We start from the raw sequence: 26,554 nt of genomic DNA on the forward strand, positions 1-26,554 counted from the left end.
TATCGCTATAGCATCCCTTTGCTTTATTGTGCCCTTCAAATGTGCAAAAATGCCATTTGGTCTTGGTAAATAAGCAGCGAAATTGAAAAAAAAAATGAAATAACAATGATTGCCTTGCGTCTATGTTGAATGAACTTTTTCTGTCTTTGTTTTATAGTGAAACGCTCTGAGACCTAATGAAAACAAGCAAAGAATGCTGGCAGAATTTAAACTTACCATGAAATGGGGATTCTGTTTTTGGTTGAGGGAGTTTTTTTTTTACCTTCGGCTCATAAGAAACGGAATTAAAAAGGAGAATAAAATCGTTAGACCCCAAGGAAATGAGGTGATCTGAAACTGTTGAGCCTGTTGACACCGTGCCTGCGCTCGCTCTAATTAGTTTATTCATAAATCCATTGTAAAGATTTAAAAGCCCACTATAACTTTTAGCCTGACTTAAATGGGCAGAATTGGCTATGGATTAGCTTTCAGCAAAAAAGATGAATTTTACCTCAACAGAGCTTTGGTTCTCAGCCCAAGACGGAAGCCCCAGATTTTGTTTTTCCTTTTCATAGTTTTTCTGCCTTGTTTCATGTTCATATTGTTTGAGGGCCGAATGCGTGTTTATACAGATGATGTCAGAAGTCATGCGTTGTGAGAGGTTGCATCAGTCGCTGGCGTGCTGGCATTTTACCATATAGCTCTTACGAATCTGACAGCAATATCAGGATGGCTGCGGTTGTTTTTGTAAATATAAACGCTTTTGTATGAGGTTGTCCTGAAAACAGTTGCTTCGCAGGTCGTGGTGGAAGTTTTTCACCATCCAGAAAAGCGCTTGGATTGTGTGTCGTTAGTGTGATATTCTGGGTGCTGAATCAACAAGCTATACATAATCATTAAAGCCATATTTTTCACCTCGAGCGCATTTGGAGTAATAAGGATACGTGTGCGCCTGCAAGACGCTTTATAGCAGCTGGTGGTTCTGCTGTCTCTGGTTTGACAAATGTCTCATAAATTGCTCACTCTGGACCATCGACTGAATGAGCGGCTGTTGTGTCATCTGTCTTAGACAGACTCTTTTATTGCTATGGCTTTTTCTTTAATCCCGTTTCTCATTATTGACCTTCCATTATTAAATGAAATAGATAGGAATGATGTACTTTCTCGATGCGGTTTGTGTAGCTCTTGACATTTTTGTTTTGTCATTTTGAAAAAAGAGAAATCTCAGGTTTTACTATATTGACCTTACCATTTCTTTTCCAAGAACAGACGTTTTCTAATGTTTTTAGAGTCTGCGGTAACATTACTTAAAAAAACTATGTTGTTCTACAACATAAATTGCGTTACATTTATTAAGTTGGGCGGTCGCTTTTTTCAGTAACTGTAGTGCATCTTGCTTGACCAGCTGATCTCTAAAAGTACAAAAGTACATTTACACACACTCCCCTGTGGTTGTTGTAGTGTGTATATAACAGGAGAACAAAATGTGAAAGGTTTTTAAAGTGACGTAAACCACAGATCTTTTTTAAGTCATAAATCAAAAGCTGTTGTTCTATGAAAAACAGTTCATTTGTTGACCAGTGGCTTGATTGTTTTTCTCTTTGTGGTTTTCGAAACTACTGACCAGCTCTTTTCCACTGAGACAGAACAAAACCCAGAACAAAAAAAGAATGACTCCAATATGAATCATGCCCCTTTCTGCCACTTTCTTTTCTTTAGCACTTCTACATTTTTTTGGAGAGCAGGTCGTGTGCTTGGCATTGGTTGTTCATGTAGCCTTGTTTATCTTTACTTTGTGGTTCACTTTGCTGTCTCTATCAAACACAAAGCATTGCATGTTCCTCGCTCTTTATTACTCGCAGGAATAGTTTATTTTCATGTTCAAAAACATTGTGCGACATGGAGTATCTTCCCGCATCCGGACGTGTTAAACTATAGGTGTCAATGAACTCTTTGCGCAAATTCAAATTTTTAAAATTGTGCGGAAGACGCGATTTACGCGCGTTCGCGCCACCCAATTTGCGTCATTCGCATCGCCCGCCGCAAGATTGCGTCTATTTCCCTCTTTGCATTGACTTTGTATGTAATTTACTTGCGCAAATCTCTTAATTTGCATTTGGTGCGAACACAACATTTGTCTCAAATAGTCGTAGTCTATGACTATCTTGTCTATGTTGCAGAAAGTGCTGTTTAGAGGTGGGTTTTTCTGAACTAGATCAAACTAAAATAGACTAAAATGACAGTGGAAACACTGGACAGATTGCACAAAATATATAGGGTAACACTTCATCATGCGCTTATACAAACTATAGTGACCCATGAAGTAAAAAGCACTGATTATTTTATAGAAATAACTCAAAAATATAAAGTTTTGCTTGTGGATATCTAGTTACCGTGCTGCCCAAAAATTGATCAGACTGTGTTGAGAACGTTCTGTCTTAACACTGAAGTCTCCCTAGCGTCACAATTACTTTCTCTTTCTAGCATGTTCATTTTTGCCTGGATGTGAGATTGACAAGAACTGTTTGATGTAGGATTATCACAAACATATCAGTATTCGATACGACACAATAGCTTATAAGCTATTGAACACACTGTAGTAACAAAGAACAAAGAAATAAACTAAAGCTTTAACATTTTTTCAAATTCAGTATAGAGGTACTGGTACTTTTGACATTCCTAGTTTGCTGTGCCCTTGGTGCAGGATGGAGCATGTGAGCTTGAGCTTTCGCTTCAGGGCCATGGTGCTCATCTTCCTCTGATGTGTCATTTACTATTTAATTGAATGAACTCTTTGTATGTGTTTGAAGGGAAGTCTCCTGAGAGAGGTGTTTCCAGCAGGTATGGCTTTAAAAAGACAGTCGGCACTCGGGAGAGAACAAGCTCCTGATTAGTGACAAAAGCTGGGGGCTCAGGTGAGGACCGTGCCCTCTGCTTTTGTGAGTGTTAAAATGAGCATGCGGTGATCCGTGATCTGTTGCTGAATCATTTGATGCTGATTTTTAAGGCTGTTGTTGAACTCTTCACGTATTTGACACTCAAAAACGGCCTGGGCCACGCTCTTAATTTTCTACGATCCTACTGTTAAAACGAGCTTTAAGGTGAAGTGCGCCATTTTTTGGATGTTAAGATACTTCCACTTATTTTAGGTTGACATGCAGTGACTACTTTAAAGGAATTCTTTCATTATTTACTCACCCTCTTGTCATTTCAAAGCTGTATCACTTTCTTCAGCAGAACACTCAAGAAGATGGCGGAACCCATTGACTTCTATTGTATGGACGCAAAACCAATGCCGCCATTGTTTGGTTACCAGCTTGCCTCAAAATATCTTCTTTTGTGTTCTGCAGAGGAAAGAAAGTCATGCAGGTTTGAAATTGCAAGAGGGTAAATGATGACAGAATTCTTATTTTTGGGTGAACTATCCTTTAAAGTCACTTATATGAGCACCATTGGTTCAAACAATCATGTGAGTTTGGGGAGGGACTCTATGTTTGCTGACCAATTTTTACATTTTTGTTCGGTATGCCAGCGACCCAGAATTACACACTGCATCTTTAAAAGCTCCATTCGTTCTTTCATTTAAACGACTGATTTTCTTTCGTCTGTATAATTTAAAGTAATTGCTCTTTACAGTTTTTCTTTTCTCCGCCACATCTTTGTTTCGTCTCATTTATGATTACCCGGCAGTTAAATAATCAATGCGTATCTTTGAAATACTTTTTCCCTAGTGGGAACCTTCCAGAATTTCAGTAATGACTGTCTTGTGTTGCTGTTACTATACCAGGCAGCTCCTCAAAGATATCCATTCATCATATTGGCATGCAGCAGAAAAACAAGCCAATTATGTCTTAAAAGCAATATTTCTACATCTCTGAAGAGTTCCACAAGCATGGAAACATTCTCGGATTATTTGTACTGAGCTTCCATTCTGTTTCTGTTACTTAGATGGGTTTTATATTTTAAGCTGTCATTATTCTCAAGATGTATACAGGTGGATGCAATGCAACAATCAGTCTGTTTGTGTGCTAGGCGAACAATTTAATCACATACAAAATGCAATAAGAGATAGATTTCTGCTAAGGGGATGTACTGTGTGGGCTGTAGGTCTGTGATAGATGTTTAATAATATAGAAATAAAACAGACAATATAGCCTTTTGATTTTTAAAGGAATATTTCACCCAAAAATGGTCCCCATTGATTTGACCATGGTGGTTTTTATTCCTACTGTAGGAAGTCAACCCCATTTTTTTGGGTGAACTTATTCCTTTAAAGGTACTTTTTGACAACTTTTTTTTAGGGCTCTGCAATTAATCAGAATTTTGGCTTCCAAAACAAAATAATCAAAACGGTTAAAACAATTATTGTGCCGCATTCTGTTTTGCTTGAATTTTCTCAAAAAAAAATGTTTTACAATGGTGCAGGGCTGAATACACTGCATGTCCAAAAAATAAGTCACCACCTGGATTTAACTAAGCAAATAGGTAAGAGCCTCTCATTGGATTGGAGGTCTAGGCTTAAGAATGAGGTCAGCTGACTACCTGAATATACTGAATGACCAGGTTATTCCATCAATGGGTTCTTTCTTCCCTGATGGCACGGGCATATTCCAAGATGACAATGCCAGGATACATCAGGCTCAAATTGTGAAAGAGTTGTTCGGGGAGCATGAGACATCATTTTCACACATGGATTGGCCACCACAGAGTCCAGACTTTAACCCCATTGAGAATCTTTGGGATGTGCTGGAGAAGACTTTGCACAGTGGTTGGACTTTCCCATCATCAATACAAGATCTTGGCGAAAAATGAATGCAACTCTGGACGTGAAAAAAATGGACATTCTGGACATTGCAGAAGCTTATTGAAACGATGCCAAAGCGAATGCATATGCCGTAATAAAAGCTAAAGGCGGTCCAACGAAATATCAGATGGTTGTGTATGTTGAATGTGTGTTTAGGAGTTTTTAGACCGCTGTAGAGGTGCACAACATATTTGATAATTTATCTTGATGTAGTTGATTTTTTAAATTATTTTTATATTCTTTATTTTCATTTATACTTACTTTATTCTATCTTTTTTTTTTACATGAAATTTATTTATTCAGTTGCATCCAGTGTTAAAAAGACAAGTTATTCATTATTTAATTCAATAAGTCAATATTGGCCAAAATACTATAATTTTGTCATAATCGAGCAGCCCTATTTTATTTAGTTATACTAATCTGTCACATGTACACTGTCATTATATATTTTTGTATATTTTGATTTTATTTCGAGTGTAAATTTGATTAGTCGCCATATCATTTAATGAATTCAACTAAAATATTTTTGAAGCAATTGACAGTAAACCCCAACGTTCTCTTTTCATCCACCAGCGTTGATCAGAGAAATGATAGACTGATTTCAGGCGTCTTTCTTTTCTTGTTGAACTGGGGCCAATTCCATTTAAACGGCAGATGTTTCAACATCCCCATTTGATGGGAAAGAACAACTGGTAATTCTTGTCTGTAATCTCTCGATTTTGAAATTTTTCCCTTTGGAACTTGAATTAAATGACTTCTTTTTTGTATTAAAAACTGTAGCATTATCATGTCTATTATATGCTCTAATACATATGCTATCTTGTGCACAGAATAAGGGAATTGACCCAATGACCTATCCTCTCAGTCAGTTTGTTTTTCCATAATCCCAAACTTTGCACATCCATCCAGCACATTACTTTGTCTTTTTTCTGCCTCCCTCTTTAACCCACATATCATTCTACTCTCTCCCAACACTTGAGCTTTGTTTTTGACGGAAGCCATGGTGATTTGGAAGGCAGCTTGTAGAATCTGTAAAATCATCACCAGCTGACCTCAATATGAGATCCTGTGAGAGGAAGTGTCCTAATACTCTGAGCAAAAGTCACGAGCGATTAAAGCTTCCTAGTGGTCCGTAATAATGCCATAATTATGCATTCCTGTTGTTTCTTTATTAGCTGTATATTATAAACACTGTCAAAAAGCTGTCATATACTTCCATAATAGGTAGATTGCAATGTGTGGTGTTGCATTTGTGTTGTTAGGGAAGGAAAAACGTGTGGTGAAGAACAACAGAAAGTCCAGGGAGCGAAACTGAAGTCCACTCTTCTGTAATTATGAAGATAACGGCTTTTTAGACTCCATTAGTTGTGATACATTGTGTGCGGAGAGAAATCGTAAATAAATTAAATTCCTGTATCCCTAAAGTACCTTGTGAAGAATTGTCCTGGACTCCAGACTCACCACCTGCTCCTTCAGAGGGAAATGGATGATTCGCCCAAGAAGTTAGCTTTCTTCCATCATTTACTCACTCTTGTGTTGTTAAAAACCCTTGTGACCTTTTCATTCTGTGAAACAGAAAAGGCAGAACGTTAGCGACTAACAGCCTCAGTCGCCTTTTACTGTCAATGCCTTTTTTTCAGTACAATCAATGTGAATGATGACCGAGACTCAGCTCCTAATATTCAGTCTTTTGTTTTAGATCAAAAACATGCAGTTGGATTTGGAGTATGAGCAATGACAGAATTTTCATTTTTGGCTTAAATATCTCTTTAGTTCTTTCCAAAAAGCCCAAGCTAATTTGTGTTAGCAAAGATGCTAAGTCTTGAAACGCCCAGGAGAGCAAAGTAGACTGCGGCGAAGATCAAAGACACTCATTCTAGGTGATGTTATTTGAAGGAAAAATGGTGTCTGTAGTTTTGCAAGAGAGAGGCAGAGGCTCTCCAGAGCTTTGCACTTCTGTCCATGCATTTAAATGACTCTCATAATCCGTGCCAAATTTTCCCAGTGGAGTCCAAGTCTGTAAGATTGAGGTGATTGTGTCAAAAGTTGAGGGAGATGGATATGCTGTTTACTTCTGCCTTCTGAGACCATGTATGTTTGAATCATTTCTGTTGTGCAGTTGTAACAGACTACTGCAAATAAATCTACATGGATGGATGGATGGATAGATGGATACTATACAGTAGATAGATTGGATGGATGGATGGATGGATACTATACAGTAGATAGATTGGATGGATGGATGGATGGATGGATAGATGGATACTATACAGTAGATAGATTGGACGGATGGATGGATAGGATTATGATTTATGAATGCAATGGCAAGATAATGAGCAGGACAGCCGTAAAGAGCTCAAGGTAGCCAGCTCTCAGCATGGAATAAAATAAAGGTTTCATCTTGAAGTTTGATACTTTTTGAACCATCTTCCTCCAGCACTTTCTTCTGACTGTCAGTCCCAACACTTTAAAACCAGTGGTGATGATTAAAACAAACAACACAACCGCTGTTGTAAAATTCTGGGAGTGTTTCCAAAGAATATAATTGAAATAGCTACAATTTAACCCACTTAAATGTGTTGTTCTCTGTAAGAACAGATGGATTAAAAATGCTGTGCACTCTTCACTGCAGACTGAGTAGATGAATTTATCACCAGACTTTAATGACTGTCTGTATATTTTCTCATGTGTTGTTCCAAGTACCACCTCCATTCAACACAACGCTGTGTGATGTGTTAGGATGTCTCGCCTCTGGTTGTCATTCTAAGTATACTTGCCGTTTTCTAAGTAGTGGCTGACAGATATGGGATTTTTAATGGCTGCCGATGTCAAAATCTAGAGACCTGGGTAGTTTGTATATATGAGGTTTAGTGATAGTAAATAAGACATGCTGAATTGCTAAAACTATATGAACACGTGCATGGCACTCAGTATAACTATTTGAAACCAGACAATGTGCGTTATCCATTGACTTTTAAGCAGTAGACCCTGAAGTTGTTTGAAAGTATTAGGGGAAACTAAAAAATCTGTTTATCGGCCAGACAGGAATGTTATCAGCCAAAGACGGGAATCTCAAACGATTAATCAACAAAGGGAATGTATCTTTGGATTATCTGTCACTGAGACACAGCACTGACCTTAAAGCTCACAGAAGAACTACCTGAGCCACTGATGAATGAGTTTTTACTCACCGATTTCCTTTCGTCACAGTCTGAGACTGAATGAGTTTGGTTTTCAACTTTTTATTGAAAAAAGTTGAAAACCTGAAAAAAACATTTTTTTTTTTTTTAGAGTTTAGCACCTCATAGAGATCCAATAATGTAAGGATTTGATTGGACAGATTCTCATTTTTAACACGCTTGTGCCCAAGCTCTCGGAGTTTGCTGATCTGACAAAACCAATGTTGTTGTTTGTGCTTAAAGATAGACATTTATCTAGAAATCCTTATCTATGGAAATCCCTATCCTGGGCTGTATGTCAACTTTTTTTTGCACATGGCACTGATGTTACAGAGATTTAAAGTTTTGTAGCACAGGCCAAACAGTTGCAGGAAAAGTATAAAAAAATACGCAAGTGCAGTTCATCACATGAATAGGCAGGTAATTGTCATTAATGGTACGTACAGAAGGATAAATTATGGCTGTATAATTTTTAGTTTCCCTAAATTCGTAAGTTCTGCGTTTTCCTTTTTTTTTACTATACAATAGTAATATATTTGTCCACATAAATATACTGTAGTATTCTTTGCCGTTAAATTTCTAATACAGTAGTGTTTTTGAACCGTACTATAGTAAATTATCAAATATACTGCAGTGTTTACTACGGTTTATCAATTTACTACAAGAATCCTACAATTTGCTATAGTAAATACTATTTACATTTAGTCATTTAGCAGACGCTTTTATCCAAAGCGACTTACAGAGAGTTCAGGGAGCAATAAGCGATATGTCATACAGGAGCAATAATACAATAGGTGCTAATACAAAGTTACTAGTTTCAACAAAAGCTAGACCAATACCTGTTGAGAGAAAGAGGTACTATATAGAAATACTATAGTTCACTGCAGTATTTTTTCATCTTAGTGTTCAGGGTAAACAGACTTTTAATTTGGCAGGCGAAGACGTTTGACTTTCGGTGTCGGAAAACGAGTTTCAATCGCAAAATAGACTCAAACTAAGTAAAATAGCAGTGCACCATTGATTAACGTCACAAACAAACAAACAAACGCACTTCACACAAACACATCGATCCGTGTCTAACGCACCTGCCAAACTGTATCGCACATGTGCTACAACGCGCAGATCGACTTTTTCGTAGCATGTGCATCATATATGTCGCACTGTACCGCCCTGCTATCCTTAAATAAAAATGGTCTTGTACCGTTTATGGTGAAGACATGAGGCCTCAAGTGAGCAGGTGCGAGACCGAATGCTCATGGCACGCTCGCCTTCGAGAGCTATTTATCAAACGTCAATCCAAACCCCCAAAATCAAACACAGCCCTGTGTTCCATTATGTAACTCCAACTATTGTAAGATGTTACAAATACGCTTGCTATCCTCTCAACTAGATCACCTACCCACAATCCCATTCCCTTCTGAACTCTATCTTTTACATAAGACACGATCCCAAGTGAGCAAGAGAGAAATTTTCACTGTTTCCAGATTAATTAGAACACGTTTATAAATACTCAGAAGAAGATATTGCGTCCTGGTTTCGTTACATCTCTCCAGAGCTGTTGATATGACCCGAAGCCTTTAGATTTCAAGACACGTTGAGTTTCTTTTTAGCCTTGTATTAAAAGTGACTTATTTTCTTGTGTCTGTGTGTGTTGAATTAAGATGTGGTTTGTGAGCAGACGGCATTGATTGATGAAATTCCATTTCTGATGTGAATTCAATGCAGAGGGAATCTCATTCAACCAGACAGACACATATTGAAGTAATTACGACAGGGAGAACGGCCAATTATCTCCCTGCCAGACCCGCATTACGCTGCGAAATGACCGGTGTTTTAATTAGCACTATTTCTGAGGGGAAAAGTGAGGAGAACCTATTATACCTCTAAAAAAATCCGGACACCGCTTGCGGGATTTACTGCCAGCTTGATGCACACATACAAGGCTACAGACACACTCTCATGGTGAGACCTCTCTAAATTGGACGCGGTCTCTGAGACTGCTCAAAGCCAGTTGCGTCTCTATTGATCGGGGCAGATGCGCGAATTTAGAAAGCCACTGGGACGGCCTTTCATCTCATCTGTGGCATAATTTTTGGCCAAGCAAGGAACACTGATTGGATTTTGCTCATTAAAACGCTAGTTCTCTTTCATGTGTTCATGAGCTCACTTAAGGCTGCCGTTCATGTCTCATGTGTCTAATCCCTCTCCCTTTGTTGTGTATCCACAGCCGATGGTGTCCGCTCTTCCCAGAAGCACTCAGCAGGCGACCCACAAACAGGGGTTCGACTACCAGGAAACCACACAGACGAGAAGCGTGGATGGGCAGGCTTCTCACCTGACCACCTCCTCGAGTTCGTCACGTGGGCCTGACAGAGATCGAGAACGGGATAAGAAGAAGAAGAAACACAAGAGAAGGTCCAGGTCCAGGTCCAGGTCTCGTTCGTGCTCCAGATCGAAATCGACAACCAAGCACTCTTTGCCCAGTGCCTACCGAAGCTACAGGAGGTCCAGGTACATGCAGCATTTCTGGAGTTGTTCGATTTTTCCAGGAGCAATTGAAAGTTTTAAAAAGCCTTTGGTGATTGTTAATGCCCTGCGCCGCGGGCGGCATGTACCGAAATGCGATTATGGTTTTTAACAGCTTTTCCATCCTTTTATCCATCAGAAATTTCTTTATTTAGTGCCCTTTTGAGGTAAATGTAAAACATGGTTTTAGGGCATGAATCAGTCATGTAAAAAATCACTTCTTAACCTTTAAGAAATACGTTGGAGGACAAAAAATATGGGACTGTGGCACAAATTGGTTGTAAAATCAAGTCACAAAAAGAGATCAAAACAGTGTGTTTAACTTAAACAGTGTGTGGTGGAAAAGTATATAAACTTGAACAATTGGTTTTCCCTTTTGTGGCACAATAACCTCCTCCAAACATTCCCTGTAATTGCGTATTAGAAGCGCTCAACAGTCAAGAGACAATTTGACTTATTTATTGCCAGAGTTGTTGTTCAAATGTATGGAGCCTGTTTGCGGGTGGACCCCCTTCCTCCCGGCCCAATACATGTACAGCCGCGGAGACCGTTCCAAATTTTCATTTAATCATTATTTCTACATGTATTGTGGCCAGTCCAGTGTCTGTTGAATTTCAACAAAATCAAGCCTCAGAAGTGAAGAAGTCACCCAACAGCAATGTGAAAGTGACAGCATTTCACACAAGACACGTGAAAACTGATAAAAAAAGATGTACAAATATTACTGTTGTATTGCTTAAAAGTGAATATGAACTTGTTTTCTTTGCAGTATTTGAGGTCTGAAAAAATGCACAGCATCTTTTCTGTTATTTTGACCTGTTTCTTCAGTTTTCAGAAATAATATTGAGAAATATTGTTAGTAGTTCACAGAATGAAACAAAATTGATCATTTTACCTAAGCACATACCTAGAAATAGCAAATTCCAAAAAAACTGAAAAAATAATTTTGAAATAGTCTCAATTTTTTCCGTGCCTGTATATAGTAAATGCAGTACGGTATAGAGGACTTTTATCCCAGATAAATCCAAAGGTTCGCATACGTTCTCCCCACAACTTGAACATAATTTGGCAACCTGAAATATATGTTAGGGTACCTCTCAAATCTTATTCACCCCTCCACTGCACTCATTTTTAATTCCTGCTCTTTATTGGAAATCAAGGCCGATTTGTCATTATCCCCTGCTGAAGTTGCAGTAATTACAGTGCACTCATCATGCCTTAATATCATTTCTGGAGATTAAATCATTTCGGCCCCAGGATTTAAATCACTTAGTGTGTAAAAGGCTAGAATGAATGGCTCATCTCTCTCTCTCTCTCTCTCTCTCTCTCTCTCTCTCTCTCTCTCTCTATCTTGTGCTCTCTCTCTCTCCCATTTACTCTTTGGCCCATGGCCTTGGTTATATTTATATCCTTGCTTGCCAAACATTGGCAAAAAGAGCGTCTGTAACTTCGATGAACTTGCTGGAGGTGAAATATGGGAGGAGTAAAACATCATCTTCTATTGCGTGATGAGGAGTGTGTGTGAAGATTTCTCCCTCTCTGTGTTTATATATATATTTTTACCACAAAAAAATCTCGTGTCTGTGAAGGAGAGAGATTGAGATGAGTTTCGGGGGAGGCAATCGCTTTTTAGACTACTAATCTAGTTTGGCTAAGCCCCTGTGGGGGCCTGTAGATATCGCCTTGGCTTTAGCGATGTTCTCCTGCTAAGAGCTATTTGAGAAATCGTCTTATCCCTGATGCTTTGCTTGTATTGAACCTCAGTTCATCCGCTTACTTCACAGCCGGCGCTGACTACAGCGACAACAGTCCCACACTCTTGACCGCGGCTGGTCTAATCCACATCTTCTCACCTCTGAACTGAATTTCTCATTGAATGCGGTCTCATCGTGACCTGACAGTGCTGCCCTTCACCGGCAGACCTCAGATGAGCAGAGATAATGAGAGATACGACAATGGCGCTGACCTGAAAGATCAATCTTTGTCCACCTATGGCTTCTCTTGCCCGTTTTGTTACCTTCTAATGCCGCCATTAGTAGGCCTGGGCATGCATATGTGCGATTTTGACCTTGTGGAGGAGCTTCAGAGCGTGAGTTGTTTTACTGCAGGTCAGAGGATGTACCAGTCAGGCGAATCTTGTTTTGAGTATAGCTAAGACAGAAAAGGACTGTTCACCTGTCACCTTTTGTACCGTTCCTCAGTAATTCACATTCAAGTGAGCATGTTTTGAATTTAAGAGGACTTTAATGAGTAGTTGAGTCTTTTGGAGAAATGTTGGGAAATAGACCTTTTGTGGGCTATTATTTTTAAACGAGAGGTCTCTTTGGAGGTCGATTGCCAGATTGGATGAAATGCCACTTTAGGTAAACCAAATAACCTTTGTTAAACAGCGGTGCACACAGACACACAGGCTTGGTCAGTGTTTTTCTTTTGGCTTGATAAAGTTGGCAATAATTAACTGTGTACCGCTTTAATAACTTAGAAACCAAACAATAGACTCCGTGAGGAACTGAGTGAGGTAGGAGGGATGTTTAATATGTATTCCAGTACATAAGACTAATTACTCTGCATAGACAATGTGTTCCAATCCTCTACTCATATATTAAACCTCTGCAATTAATTTCCTCTTGCGCAGACTCTTAAGACTTTATTTAGATAATATTTAGATTTAGAATTTTAGCCTTCGGTATGTTAACCGGTTTTTATTTTTTGTTATGATGACGCCACTGTTTATATACTCTGTTCCTATTCTTACTACTTTTGTCTATTTCTACCAAGAGATGTTTTAAATAGTAGCTTTGGTGTCATTTTAATGTAAACTGAACCGAAACCTTAAAGGGATAATTTACCCAAAGATTGGGTACCCAAAGAAGGTTTTGTGTCCATACAATGTCAATAGGGTGCAATGCTGTTTGGTTACCAACGTTCTTCAAAATATCTTGTTTTGTGTTCTGCAGAAGTCATACAGGTTTGGAATGACATGAGCTTTTGTATTTTGGATGAACAGTCCTTTTAAACCTGTTTTAAAGCCAGTTTAGTCAAGAGAAAATATTGTTGAAATTTTAATGCATCTCAAGGTTTTTTTTAAGTGCCCTTTGTGTTGAACTCAAATGTGTTGGGATACAGCACACATTAATAACAGGGCCATATCCCAGTCGGACTAAGACAAAGAAACACAAACATTAAATGAGCAATAATGCAACAAGAAATAATTACAACACGCTTGCTTTCAAATGTCAAACATGGGTAATGTTGTGTCTCTAATTTTGCGTTAAGCCTAATAATAACAACAGCAGTTTGTAATCCACTCTGTCTTTGTTATTTACCTCCTCCTGACACCTGACATGTCTCGTCTCCAACCAGCATATCAACACCGGGGACCAGCCTCGCATTTATTCTTAATGAGTATTTCTGTCTGGTGTAACCGAAAAGTAGAGAAAAAAGAAAATGTGCACTAAATGCAATTATAATAACTGAATGCAAATGTATTTTAGTGAAGAAAAGTATTTTAGTGTTTGCTTTTTGCAGTAATATCTTTGACACTTTCGCTCGAGATTACTAATGATTAGATTTAATGTGTTTTCTTAACTCTCTCTTTTCAAGCATACTTATTTTCTTCTTTGTCTGCCTGTGACTGACCTCCACATTTTTAATTCCTTTTCTGTTCGTTCTGTACGTTCACGTTTAAAGTGTTTAATTAACATTATCCTTTAATGCGGATATACGCCCATGTGATCAACCTATGCACGGCTGTTATTATCAGCTCATCTATTTTGTTACTGAAATGTATTTCTCAACAAAAGATTACATTTTCCAGGGTTCATTGAAGTTATTTCTTACCGTTATTGAACTTGTGTAGTGTTCAAAGGTTAACCATTAGATATGGCTTTATTGAAGTTATTTCTTACCGTTATTGAACTTGTGTAGTGTTCAAAAGTTAACCATTAGATATGGCTTTAAGCAGCAAGAAAGAATTAGACTCTTAAATCAGCGACTGGAATTCAATAATGCAGTCGTGCCCTGAAGTTCATTAAGCAGGTAGATAGGACGCCCGAGAGACCTCAACCTTCCTGTCCTGTGCCGTGTCCCTAATTCTTGATGAAAGTTCATTTGTTACATGTGCAGGAATGGTTCGGTGTCGGTTTGCTCAACTGCTTGTCATACATTGGTTGTGTTAAATAAAAGTTCTTCAGAGGATTGAACCGTGTATTAGTCAGACAGGAAAGATTTATGTCAGATATTTGAGGGCTTTCTTTTAATAAATGAGAAGCGCTGAGGCTCCTTTGAGCATTGGCTTCTTTCCTGTGATACTTTGCTTTAGTCGGTTTGAAAGGTTTATGAAATTGGCCATAGATATCAAAATGGTACAAGGCAGGGGTTTTAAACATACAGTAGATCCAGAGATTAGGGCTGTTTAACGATTAATCGTGATTAATTGCAGACAGAATACATAATATATGTCTTTGCACTCTGCATATTTATTTTGTTTTCTTAAACACATACATGTATATATTTGGGAAATATTTGCATGTATATAAATTGATATAATTGAATTTAAATTGTGTATAAACATTTATTCATTTTTATATTTTTGTGCGTGCGTGTGTGCGAATACAAAATTAATATGCACAGTACACAGACATATATTATGTAAACACAAACTTTAATTTTGGATGCGATTAATAGCTGAACAGCCCTACTTTCTATAATGATAAGCAAATGTACCCAAGTATGAATGCATCATGAAACTCACCAAATGTTTACATTTTGATTCTTTTGTTTTAATATATGTTGTGTGTCTTCTGCAAGGATGTTAAAGGGGTGATGAATTAAGACCTCAATTTTAACCCGAGCTTTTGTTATATAAGAGGGAAACGTAATCAAGCGAACATCATGTAAGTGTCAGAACTGAAAACGCCCCTTGTTACTGAGATTACATCTGTTATTGACACCAGGCTCAGCGAACGCCAGGTCCTGGAATGCACCTATCTATGACATCATTGATAGGTTGAACACCGCCTCCACAGAAAAATATCAACAACTACTTCTCTAGCCTATGACTGTTTGACTGTACATTGTCCCTCTCATTACACTGCTTGTCGGATAAATATATAAATAGATATGAAATATTGATTTGAACCAAAATAGCTTGATTACGGGAGAAGAAATGGGCCACAGAGAAACACTACAATACTATGTAGGAAATGGGACAACAATTAATTGTAGTTTAGCTTTTATAATACAAAGAATATTTGACCGCAGAATGTCACAATCAATCAGAATCAAGTTATCCAGAGAGCCTTTCAATAACACGAACTGTCAATTGAATTGATCTTTCAATTTCCTTGATAGCATCTATAAAACTTCCTACTAACAAATCGGTTCTAAGTAGATCATGGTTTTGCTCATCTGTCTTGTCCTACCTTCTCTTTCCTCTCACAGGTCCCAATCTCGTTCTCCCAGCCGAAGAGATCGTCGAGCTCACTCATCAGAAAGAAAACGTGACGAGAAGGAGAAGGAGAGCTATGGTTCAGGTGCCTATCGCCTTGGCAGCAACCCACGCCGGAGACGATCCAGATCAAGGTGGGCAACACTGAAACTCCCACCGGTTCATTAACTTCCTGTTAGTATAATAAGTAGGGCTGTACTCTTCCTAATGAAAACCGAATCATGGATTTTTTGTTGCAGTCAACTACATTAGCATTTATTCATAGCACTTAAAATGTCAGCCTGTCTGCAATTATGTACAAAATTTACAGAAGCGTCAGCTTATGGGTTTTTAACAGAGATAGCGTTGGCTGGATTTGCTTATCTTCCTTCTCACTGCATTTTGTTTATTAAAGAATATACATACTTGTGTTGTGTTGTAATTTTCAGGATAGTTCTCTTAGATCAATCCATTTTAAACCTGTATGGTTTTCTTTCTTCTGCAGAACACAAGAGACGACATTTTGAAGAATGTTGTTAGCCGAATAACGGCGGTACCCATTGACTTGCATTGGCTTTGTTTCCATACAATAGAAGATTTTTTTTAGATTTAGATTTAGATTTAGATTCAATTTATTGTCATTGCACATGTACAAGGCAACGAAATGTGACCTCTGCATTTAACCCATCCAGAGAGTAGTGAACACACGTACCCTCGGAGCAGTGGGCAGCTATCACTTCAGCGCCCGGGGAGCAAGTAGGGGTAAGGTGCCTTGCTCAAGGGCACCTCAGTTGTTACCCGCCGGCCCTGGGAATCGAACCGGCAACCTTCTGGTCATGAGTCCGACTCTCTAACCATTAGGCCACAACTGTCCCCCAGAAGTGAATGTGTACCGCCATTGTTTGCTTACCAACATTCTTCCGAATATCTTTTGTGTTTTGCAGAAGAAAGAAAGTCATACAGGTTTGCAATGAAACGGTTGATTAAATGATGAAAGAGTTTTCATTTTTGGGTGAACTATCCCTTTAAGATGAGTTTAATATCTCATCCAGTCATTTATAATTAGGACATGCGAGTATACTGAATAGTACGAATGACCCATTTAAGACAGAATGACAGCAGTAAAACATCTGTTTGTATTTACTGGAGCTCTGGTAAGGCTTCATTTTAAAGCCCTGCCGGTCATATATCACAGAAGAGCAGTTTGGCTGTTTGTCAGCACGCTGGAGAAAAGTGCTCGCCTAGTGTTTCCTCACAGCAGCGCGTACCTGCACGGTCTCTTCTGAGACTCTAATCCTTCTATTGAATAAATTGTATGAGACTCTACGCCACTGCTATCATCTCCATCCTCCCTCACTCTTCATCCTCCTACCTCACCATTATTACCTGACCGATGCCTCTGAGGTGCTAAAGCTGCGTAGAAAGAGCCAGTCATGGTGACTTCTCAGATCTCAGACGCCTTTTATGTCAGCGGTCTTTATCTGGGCGGCCCACTCTCTCCAGGTCCTTTGGCGGCTTTGTCGAGACGTTCTTTGGATTCTGCTGCGGTGGAGGTTATGAAAGTGAGGAGGAGCTTTTTAACACACGTTCAGAAAGAAAAAACAAGGCTCTGCGTATTTTGATGTAGTTTGTTGCTGGTGTTGTATTGTAGCTGGAAAGTACAGGAGTGGTTTAGTAATTGGATGATGTCAGAAACATCTCAAATCGAAATCTCGTTCTTTTAATAAATGTATTTTTTGTTGTTAAATTACAGAATTAAACTGTGTTAGTTTTGTTTTAGTACAGCATGTGTGTTCTGATAGCTCTCATGATGTTTCGTGTGTGTCTGTGTATTTTAACTTCCTGTGTCTCCATGGGCTTTCTTGATTCGCTCTCTCCCAAACATGTTTTGTCGTCTTGCTACATTGTCACAGAATTGAGGTAATTAGAGGTCACTGTGTCTATTAAAGGACAAGCTAAGGAATTCAAATAAAATATTCATAGCCTTGCAGATAAAGGCCACATGCTGCGGACCTTGTGTTTTTTTCCTCTGGGGAGTGTGTGTACATGAGAATAATGAATAAATATGTATGTATGGTTGTGTGTGTGGCCTATTTAAATCCCCTTGCTAATGTATCGGTGGTTCAGGGTTCTTTGTGACGTGCGGATGCTTTGAGATTCCAAACATATGCAAAGGTGTGACTGCAGCCACGTCCCTTGAAAGCCACAAGGTTTTTTGATAGAAAGGAAAGATAAAAAGAGGTACTTGTTATTCCTGTTGTTTTCCCCTTTTACTGATTCTTTTTCATAGCCTTTATTCTTACTTCTAGCTTATGAAGTCAAAGAAATAGTTCATCCAAAAACTGAAAATTCATTTATTCATGAAAATCGTGTTCTCTTCCTCACATCGTTCCAAACTCGAGTTTCCGTTTTCTGTGGAACACAGATATTGAGGTTTTGATGGATATGTACTAAAAAATCATATCGTGACCAGGGGGTGTCAATAACTGCCATTAAAGCATAATAAAAGTCGTTTTTATGTCTGAAGTGATCTACAGTAACTCTCCTGAAGTGATTTAATATGATATATGATTTATACTGTGACGAGTGTTATTTGAGTAGTTATGCACTCTAAAATGTAAAATTCTCGCTCTTCAGATCGCCTCACGATAAGAGGAAGAAAAGTTCAAAGTCCTCGCACCGTTTGAAGGGTTCTTCATGTTCGCCCTCAGCATCCCCTGACAGAGGCGGAGCGATGGCCCGAGTCTCTGCAAGCCCCTCCCCTGCCGCAAGCCCCACCTCCAGTCTGGGGAGGTCGAGGTAAAGGTTTTCTCATTGTCCATTTGTGGTCAGTCAGCCAATCAAAAGCTAAGCAGGAGTTTCTTCAGCTGCCCCCTGAAGTCAGAATCACAGATTTTTTCATTTAAGGCATATTTTTCTCACTTTGTTGCAATATTAATTTAAGCTTTGCCGCAGTGGGGGACCCTGCGTGCCAGACACAAAGACGGCTTTTTGGGGTTTCAGAGTAAAAATATTTTGGCTACGATTGACAACTTGACTAAGTACATTTCAAATGAAGCTTGAAAGCTTCAGATTCTTGAAATCAGGCACGGTGACTTTTTGTTATAAAACCTTGGTACCTTTTTGACAGTGCCTGGAATATCGAAGGAAATGCGTCGTATTTTTCTTCATTCCAGATTTTCATTCAAACACCTTAAAGCAAACTCTGCATGGGGTTAGTGGATCTAAAAACGGACTTTTTACATTCGACCTCTGAAGTTTCATCAAAAAGTTGCTCTAAACTCCCCTGGCCTTCAGCTGTTTTTCTTTCCTTACCTCCTGCCGTACCTCTTTTCTGCCTTTTTTTATTTGTGCTGCTGTCATTTCTCTTCCGGCACTGGGTGAATATTTCATGGCTTTTTCTGGTCGTCGAGCTGCGGCCCTCAGATGCTCTGTGTGAGTGTACGTACTCGCCAGTCGCCATGAATTCTGTATTAGGGCATTTTTCATCAACCTGCTAGATGGCACGCATCTGTGTAACTCTCTCTGTCTGTGTTTATTAAACAGGGATGGATCTCAGGAGAAAGACAAGCAAGTACCGCCGACTATTGTCTCTGCAGTGCAAACCAGAATCACTCAGGTATGATATTAAAAAATGATTAACTTTAAATGCAACGACTACTCTTTTGTAGAAAGGCTATTTTCGTTCCGCTCTAGAATTTCAACAGAAGCACAAAACTCTTGTACATGTACAGGCCTGTTTGGTCAAGGTCTGGTTTTCCGTTTTTAGGGGTTGTGGGTTCGAGGCACATTTAGGTGCTCATGCTAGTGCCAGTAGATAAGAAACTACTGTTTTAGTAGAGATGCGCTGATATATCTGCCAGTAATCTGTATCGGTCGATAAAAGCTATTTTTCACACGGCCGATAGTTTAAAAACAGCATTATGGTCAGGGCCGATATATCCTGTTAATCAAAAGAGAACAAGAAAATGTGCTCTGTATATAGATAATGTTAAGAAACATCACCAGTTTGATGTTCAACATTAATAGTGATTATATGAATTAATAACATTCAGAAAGTTAAAAAGTATTCATTTAATCTTCAGAATCAGTATCGGCAGATATCACTAATAATTGCATATCGTATCGGTGCATCTCTAGTTTTTATGGTAGACAGTTCTCTGTCATTGACATTACAGCCTGTCTCATTTTAGTCTACAACACACAGGAAAAAAACATGACTGCAGCAAGAAAGCTGTTAAGTGTTTAAGAATATGTAAGGAAGACAAGACCAATCACAATTTACTGTAAAAATAGATGTTCGAGAGAGGACCAATCTGAATTAAGTATGAACATATTTCAGCACATCAGCTTTATAACAGTAATTAAAAGGGTTACAAAAAACATACACGTAAAGCCGACATTTTCAAAGTTTGTACATCAAGCTCAAGTTTTCAGGCTAAATGAAGTTTATTTCTGTGTATTTAGAGGTTTAAACAAATCCCCATCCTTAATATTTGAGAAGCATCAATGAAGTGCTGCCTTGCAAACACTGTAATAAGCTGTAAAAACTTTTTGCTTGGTTTAATTTACTGCCGAAGGGTAAAAACAGAAGTGTGTAGCAAAGGTGATGAGACCCTTTGACGCTTAGTAATGCTTTAATGTATGTAATTTAAAGTGGGTCTCAGTGGCCTGGGTTTGCTGGCTGTTACGTGCTGAAACTGCGAAATACAGTGATTTGGTTGCGTGACCCTGTCACCAGGGGTGGCTGTGTTTATGTGCGTATGTTGACGGAAGAAAGGAGCTTGTCGCGGCGGCGTGCTGATTCAATGCCGTTGTCAGTCTCCTCAGCCTTGTTTTGATCCCTGGCCTTATGTGGCGGGAATGAAATGCAGAGAATGCTTTATTCTGTACTCCTTTATTCTTCTTTTCCTTCCACGACTGCACAACGCAGACGGCTGGAGGTTATAATGTAAAAGTCATGTTTAAAATAGAAGGTAAGCAAACGTCATGCTGTCAGGAATTTGACAAAAGAAGCCAACCAGAACAGTCCTTTATTCGTTTCTCGTTATTTACTCACCCTCATGTCATTCCACGCCTGTATGACTTTCTTACTTCTATAGAACGCAAATGAAGATATTTTGAAGAACGTCGGTAACCAAACAACATTGGTCTCCATTGACCTCCATTGTATGGACACCAAACCACTGAGACATTTCTCTAAATATATGTTTTGTGTTCTACATAACACACAAGAAATACACAGGTTTTTAACCTCAAAGGTGAATAAATGATGACAGAATTCTTATTTGTAGGTTATATGTTGGAATCAAGTTTGACACCTCTGAACTAGAGCAGGACAACCGGGGGCGCCGTCTAGCAGAAGCATGTTGGCCTTTATTAAAACCAGCAACCGCTGCCCAAGTCGGCTGTATCACTTTTAACCTTGACAAATAACTACCGGCAGACAGGCAGGCGCTTCAGTTGCAAGCTTCAGGTTCTTCTGTCCCTGTTACCCCCTTCCATCCAGGCAGTGCGGACCACCCGTAGACTCCAGAACAAGTTTGGGCTCAGCTCGGTTTGATCCTCATCTGCAGCCCTGCCTCACTCGACTGCTTCAGATCCTCCGGAGGAGAACGCTGGAGCTCTGACACGTGCGTATCCGGCTATTGACGGAGAAAGAAGTGCTCTCAGGGGGCTCCTGGTTGGAAAAGGGGCTTTACAAGCGCAAATGAAAAAGCTGTAACATTAAAGGCAGGGGGAAGCATGTTCTCCGTCTCAGCACTGCTCCCTTGGGATTTTATGAACTTTATATCTGCCTGTCAGCCGAACAACAAGGGAGACTGTTTTATGACGCTTCCTGTGGAGCACAATGGTCGCTTTATTTCATGTGGTTTACAATTGCTACTCTGTCCCTTAAATTCAGGCAACTCCGTGTTAAGGACGGGCGGCAGGTGACTGATGCTTTGATTAGAAAGTGTTTATGGTGGATTGCAGGGCCCTCGGGCAGGTTATTAGTTCTTGGTTAAAGAGCGTAAGTGCAGGGTACGAATGAGACACAGAAGAGGAGCGATAGCTTAGGAAGATGACTCATACCGAGTCCAAGTCTTTTTAAAAAGCAGGGGTGAGTATAGGAGCGCAAAGGGAGAGATATGAAAAGCAGGATTTCAGTGGGACATGGGTGAATTGAGGAGCTTTTAGGAGCATTCTTCAAAATTGCTTTTTAATGACCAGGGCCCGTCACCAAAGTGCCACCTCTCTGAACCTGAAAGTGGAGAAGCCATACTTTGAACTCGGATAAAGTGAGTAAGAATGTGGGTTATGTGTCAGAATGATAGATCTGGACCCGTAGAGCTAGAAAAGGAGTGCCAATTACGCTTATATTTCCAGATCCGTTTTATTTTGTAGTCGGAAAGCGAGAAGATATCTGCTTTTTGTGAGAGAGATGGGCATGCGCATTCTTAGATCCTCCCTCCAAAGAGTCATGGTCTTTTATGAACTCCGATAATGGTGAAGATGTCTTCCTTTCATTGCAATAATCTGCTGGGGTCATTTAAAGGCTCAGAGGCTTTTATCCCAGCTCACTGCTATGATTCTAATGTACTGTATCTTCATATTATGATCAGAGATTTTATCCTGATCGTCACTAGAAATTCGTCACTATTTTACGAGGTGGCTAATTTGCATACGTTGGTATAATTGTACAGAACATGGAAAATTGTAATGATGAAGCCCCACCCAGAAACCTAACTACTGATGCAAGTCATACGTAAATGTACGAATAAAAGCATATTAATTCCACAACGTAAAATAGTTACAATGCTCTGAATTGCCTTAATGCATTTGATGGATTTGTGTCCTATGGTGTGACTTAGCAAAAAAGTAGAAAACAAACTGTTAATAATGTATTATATTATATTATTTATATGACATATAATAATATAATACGTACAAATTATATCAAATAAAACATTCATTAACATATTACATTATTTAATATGATAATACAGCTTTATCTTCATTGTTAGTTTTTTTATCAACATTTTTGCTGTAACACCATAGGACACATTTACCGTATATTTGTCGACTACCCATTTGTAGTATATTTTTTATATCTCCTTTAGCAGATTGTAGAGCGGCAAGAATAGTTACGCCTGGTCATCTCAGCGGGAGACTGATTTACCGCAAGGATGCAAGTGGTAGTTTTGGACCGTAAGGTGCATCTCCTTTGTTGCTTCCTATAAAATGAGGCGTGACTGTCCAGCCCGCATGAAACCCTGATATAGTCCATTTTCGTCATTGCGGTCAGCATCACCAGTATTTTTTGTAGTGTCTTAGTGGTTTTAGTCCTCCAGAAGGACTTTCATCATCATCTTTTTGTACTCCTGTGAAGGACATCAGCAGCCCGGTGCTGCAGGGAAAAACATGCTGGGGCCTGTTTGCGCTTCTCTTGACCACTTGTTTGTTTAATGATTCATTTCGCTGGGGTTTTTATTGGAATTTCTGGGTTAATAAGTTTTTCGTGGCTGGGTGAGGGGGCGGAGGGTGGCGGTAGATTCTTTCAGGAAACATCAATGAGCAAACCTTGCTCCTATGACAACTGCACAGCCATCTGTTCCAACACATTATTTGACTGATTTGATATGTAATCTACAGGATGTGCCAGAAGAAGCGCCACCGTCACTAATAGGCAGAAATGTATCAAACCATTTTATCTTATTAATGGTGACATGCTTGTGAGAGGGAATGTAGTAATATATACACTAATGTTCAAAAGTGGTAAGGTTTTTTTTTTTTAGGGTCACCTCAGTGAAATGTTTTTTTTTAATCTTTTGATCTGAAGTTGTGCGCGTATCTGTCTACAATTTAGATTCTATAATTGTGCAAATATAGCAGTTTCTTTCAATTAGACGCTAAAATCTTATTTAATTATTTTTTATATAAATGGATGAATGATGTAATGAAGAAAAATCAGCCAATCAGAGCCCTACATAGATAGGATCTCCCTCAATATTGTTTAAAAAGCATCTCAGGGTCATAAATCAAAACGGGAGGAGAACATGTTTGCCAAAGTCTAGGCAACGGGTGATTCTCCTGAAGATAATAAAATATGTTTTCTTATCTGTATTTTTTTGTCACAAATTCGCAACATAAATCCCATAATGTACAAAGTTATGTAAATATGAATAAAAATAATGACATTACTTTTAAATTAATAAAATAACTAGTGATAAAGTGAACCTAAATGTTTACATTTTATTGTATTTAAGCCAACTGAGTATCATGTGGAAACGATGAATTTGTTGCAATTACCAGTAATAATTCTTTGTGCTTTTCTTGGCGTTAAGCAATATATTTATGAAAACTGTGTTTAAGCAGTCCGTCTCCAGCATCACATTGGCCCTGCAGGCTTTTTGCATGCATTGTAAGTCACCGAGGATGAGCAGAGGGGTTTGAAGAACGGGAATTCAGTCCCGGATCCTGATTGGCTCTTCTACAAAATGCTAGCAGGCATTCCTATCCCGATTTAGCAGCTGGGATTTTCACAGATACAAAGCCATAAACCATAATCTGAATTTCAAATCTCTCACAGTTGTCTGCAAGGTCTTTATGAATTCGTATGTTTGTTTTCTTTTGCTGTGCGTATACTATGATTAGTCTTCGATCACGCTCTGATGCGCTTTCGCATGCTCAAACTTTTCTTTCTGTTTCTCTCTCCACACAGGACCTCATGGCTAAAGTTCGGGCGATGCTGGCTGCCTCCAAAGGCCTTGAGCCCAACTCCTCCTGAAAGAGTTCAAGCCGTGCTGAGCGCAGCATCCAACCTCTCTCGCGCAGCAGCAACAGCCTTCTGGTCAGCTCTTGGATTGCCCCTCGCCCGACAAGCTACACAGCGCTGGGCTGGATGTTTTTATCCTTTTACGTTTGCCTCTTTGGACCTTGTGTTTGTAAGATGTGTGTATTTGCCTCCAGATTAGCATTAAGCGTGGAGGTTCCCTTTATATTTAAGGTGGAGATGGGCCACATGGTGGAACCCAAGCAGGTGTGGAACGAAACAGACCGAGCAACAGATGGCCGGAGCTATGACCTGCTGTTTGTTTTAGCGGCAGAGAGACAACAAGAAAGAGATATTAAAGCCGTCGAGGTGTAATTCCTTGGATGCAACTAAAAACAAATTTACATATCGCCTAAACTGATGACTGCGCTGTTTCCTTTGTAATACGGCTTCTGCCGGAGGGGCTTCGTAACATCCTTCTGTGAAGGATAATGATGTTTATTTTCTCATTCTCTTTCGAATCCTCACCCCACACCCCCTCCTGAAACTTTCTCAGTCGGTTTTGAAGACGTGGCCTTTGTTTTTTCGTTTCTAAGTTTGTACAGGCCTGATTTGCAGCTGCTTTGTAACATTCGACTGTCAATAAAGTTTGAAATATCGAAATATCACGGGCGTGTTTCCTTATTCTCCATGAGTGACACCTCGTCATGTTCCCCGTCTGGTTTTCATTTCCCGCACCTGCGAGCTCTGCCCTTTCGACCATGTACGCATCCCAGCATGCACTCCGCATGATGATTAGCCCGTGCGTTCCGCTGAAGGGTCCATTTGAGTGACGGTCTCCAGAGAGGGACGCATGACAGGCAACGGTGGAAATGGTGGTTCTTTTTAAGCGAGCCTTTAATCTTGTGGCAGGGCTGTGTGGCGTGTCTCGTTTCTGCCCTGTGAGACTGAAATGGACTGGGCTGAGATCCCCGGAGCGGGTCGTTCCCATGGAATCCATATTAATGCACATTTCCAAACTCTCTGTGACAGTTTCCCATGTTCAAAGTATATTTCCGATTGGATGGAAGTAGAGTTTTTCTTGGAATGAGCTGTAGGCTTGATTTTTGCCGTTGAGTTTTGCCAAAGACGAATAGTATAAACTGTCCATATGGTGTGTTTTCGTGTTTTTTGATTGTGTGGGTTTTTATTGTGCAGTTATAAGTGTGTCCCTAAACAATCCTCAACTGACCAGAAACGTGAAGTCTCATTTTTGAATTGCTTTATAAAAAAAATGATGATAATGTTCCATAATTGCAGTAATCTTAAGTATTACGTGCTTTTGAATGGGGCAGCTTTAGACTACAGTTAATAACAAACGTAGTAGTTTATTACTTTCGCATGTTAACAACTTTTATTACACAACTGTTTAGAAATCTTCATCTTTTTTCCTTTGCAGGCAGACAGCTGCAGCTTTTCAGAAAAAGCAATCAAGTGTATACCTGATTTTTTTCTTGTCTTATTGTTATTTAAAGATAAGGTTTTTTTTCCAAGATACACATTTCAATGCATATAGAAACGGGTGTCAAATTCAGTTTACAGTAGCCATCTTTCGTTTCAAATTTTTATATATTTCTCATGTAGTTTAACTATTTTAACAACCTATAGAGCACTACACAACATGGTCCAGCAGCACTTCTGGTTTCATATTTTATTTTTTAAATCTTACATATGAGTAAATCTTAAATATATTTGTTTAACTTTTTGATTCAGTTATAATTGTTCTGTTGGTTGTATTTGTAATTGTAATTGACCTTGATTAATCACATCGAGAATAAAAGTTTGTTTACATAATAAATGTCTGTATACCGTGCATATTTATTTTGTTTTTATAAAAACATATA

At 39.1% G+C, this 26,554-nt stretch overlaps 1 protein-coding gene across 1 annotated transcript in view; it reads left to right on the forward strand.

Annotated features, from left to right (window-relative positions):
* Nucleotides 1-25,336, forward strand: part of sfswap (splicing factor SWAP) — an 84,639-nt gene extending 59,303 nt beyond the window's left edge. The window contains exons 14-18 of the mRNA XM_057360081.1: nucleotides 10,190-10,473; nucleotides 15,931-16,071; nucleotides 18,554-18,715; nucleotides 19,463-19,535; nucleotides 24,621-25,336. Coding sequence (XP_057216064.1) covers nucleotides 10,190-10,473; nucleotides 15,931-16,071; nucleotides 18,554-18,715; nucleotides 19,463-19,535; nucleotides 24,621-24,686 — 726 coding nt within the window. The 3' untranslated portion in view covers nucleotides 24,687-25,336. The remainder of the gene's footprint in view (nucleotides 1-10,189; nucleotides 10,474-15,930; nucleotides 16,072-18,553; nucleotides 18,716-19,462; nucleotides 19,536-24,620) is intronic.
* Nucleotides 25,337-26,554: the final 1,218 nt, after the last annotated feature.

This window comes from Triplophysa rosa, linkage group LG19 (assembly GCF_024868665.1).
Source record: "Triplophysa rosa linkage group LG19, Trosa_1v2, whole genome shotgun sequence".
Classification (NCBI taxonomy): Eukaryota; Metazoa; Chordata; class Actinopteri; order Cypriniformes; family Nemacheilidae; genus Triplophysa; species Triplophysa rosa.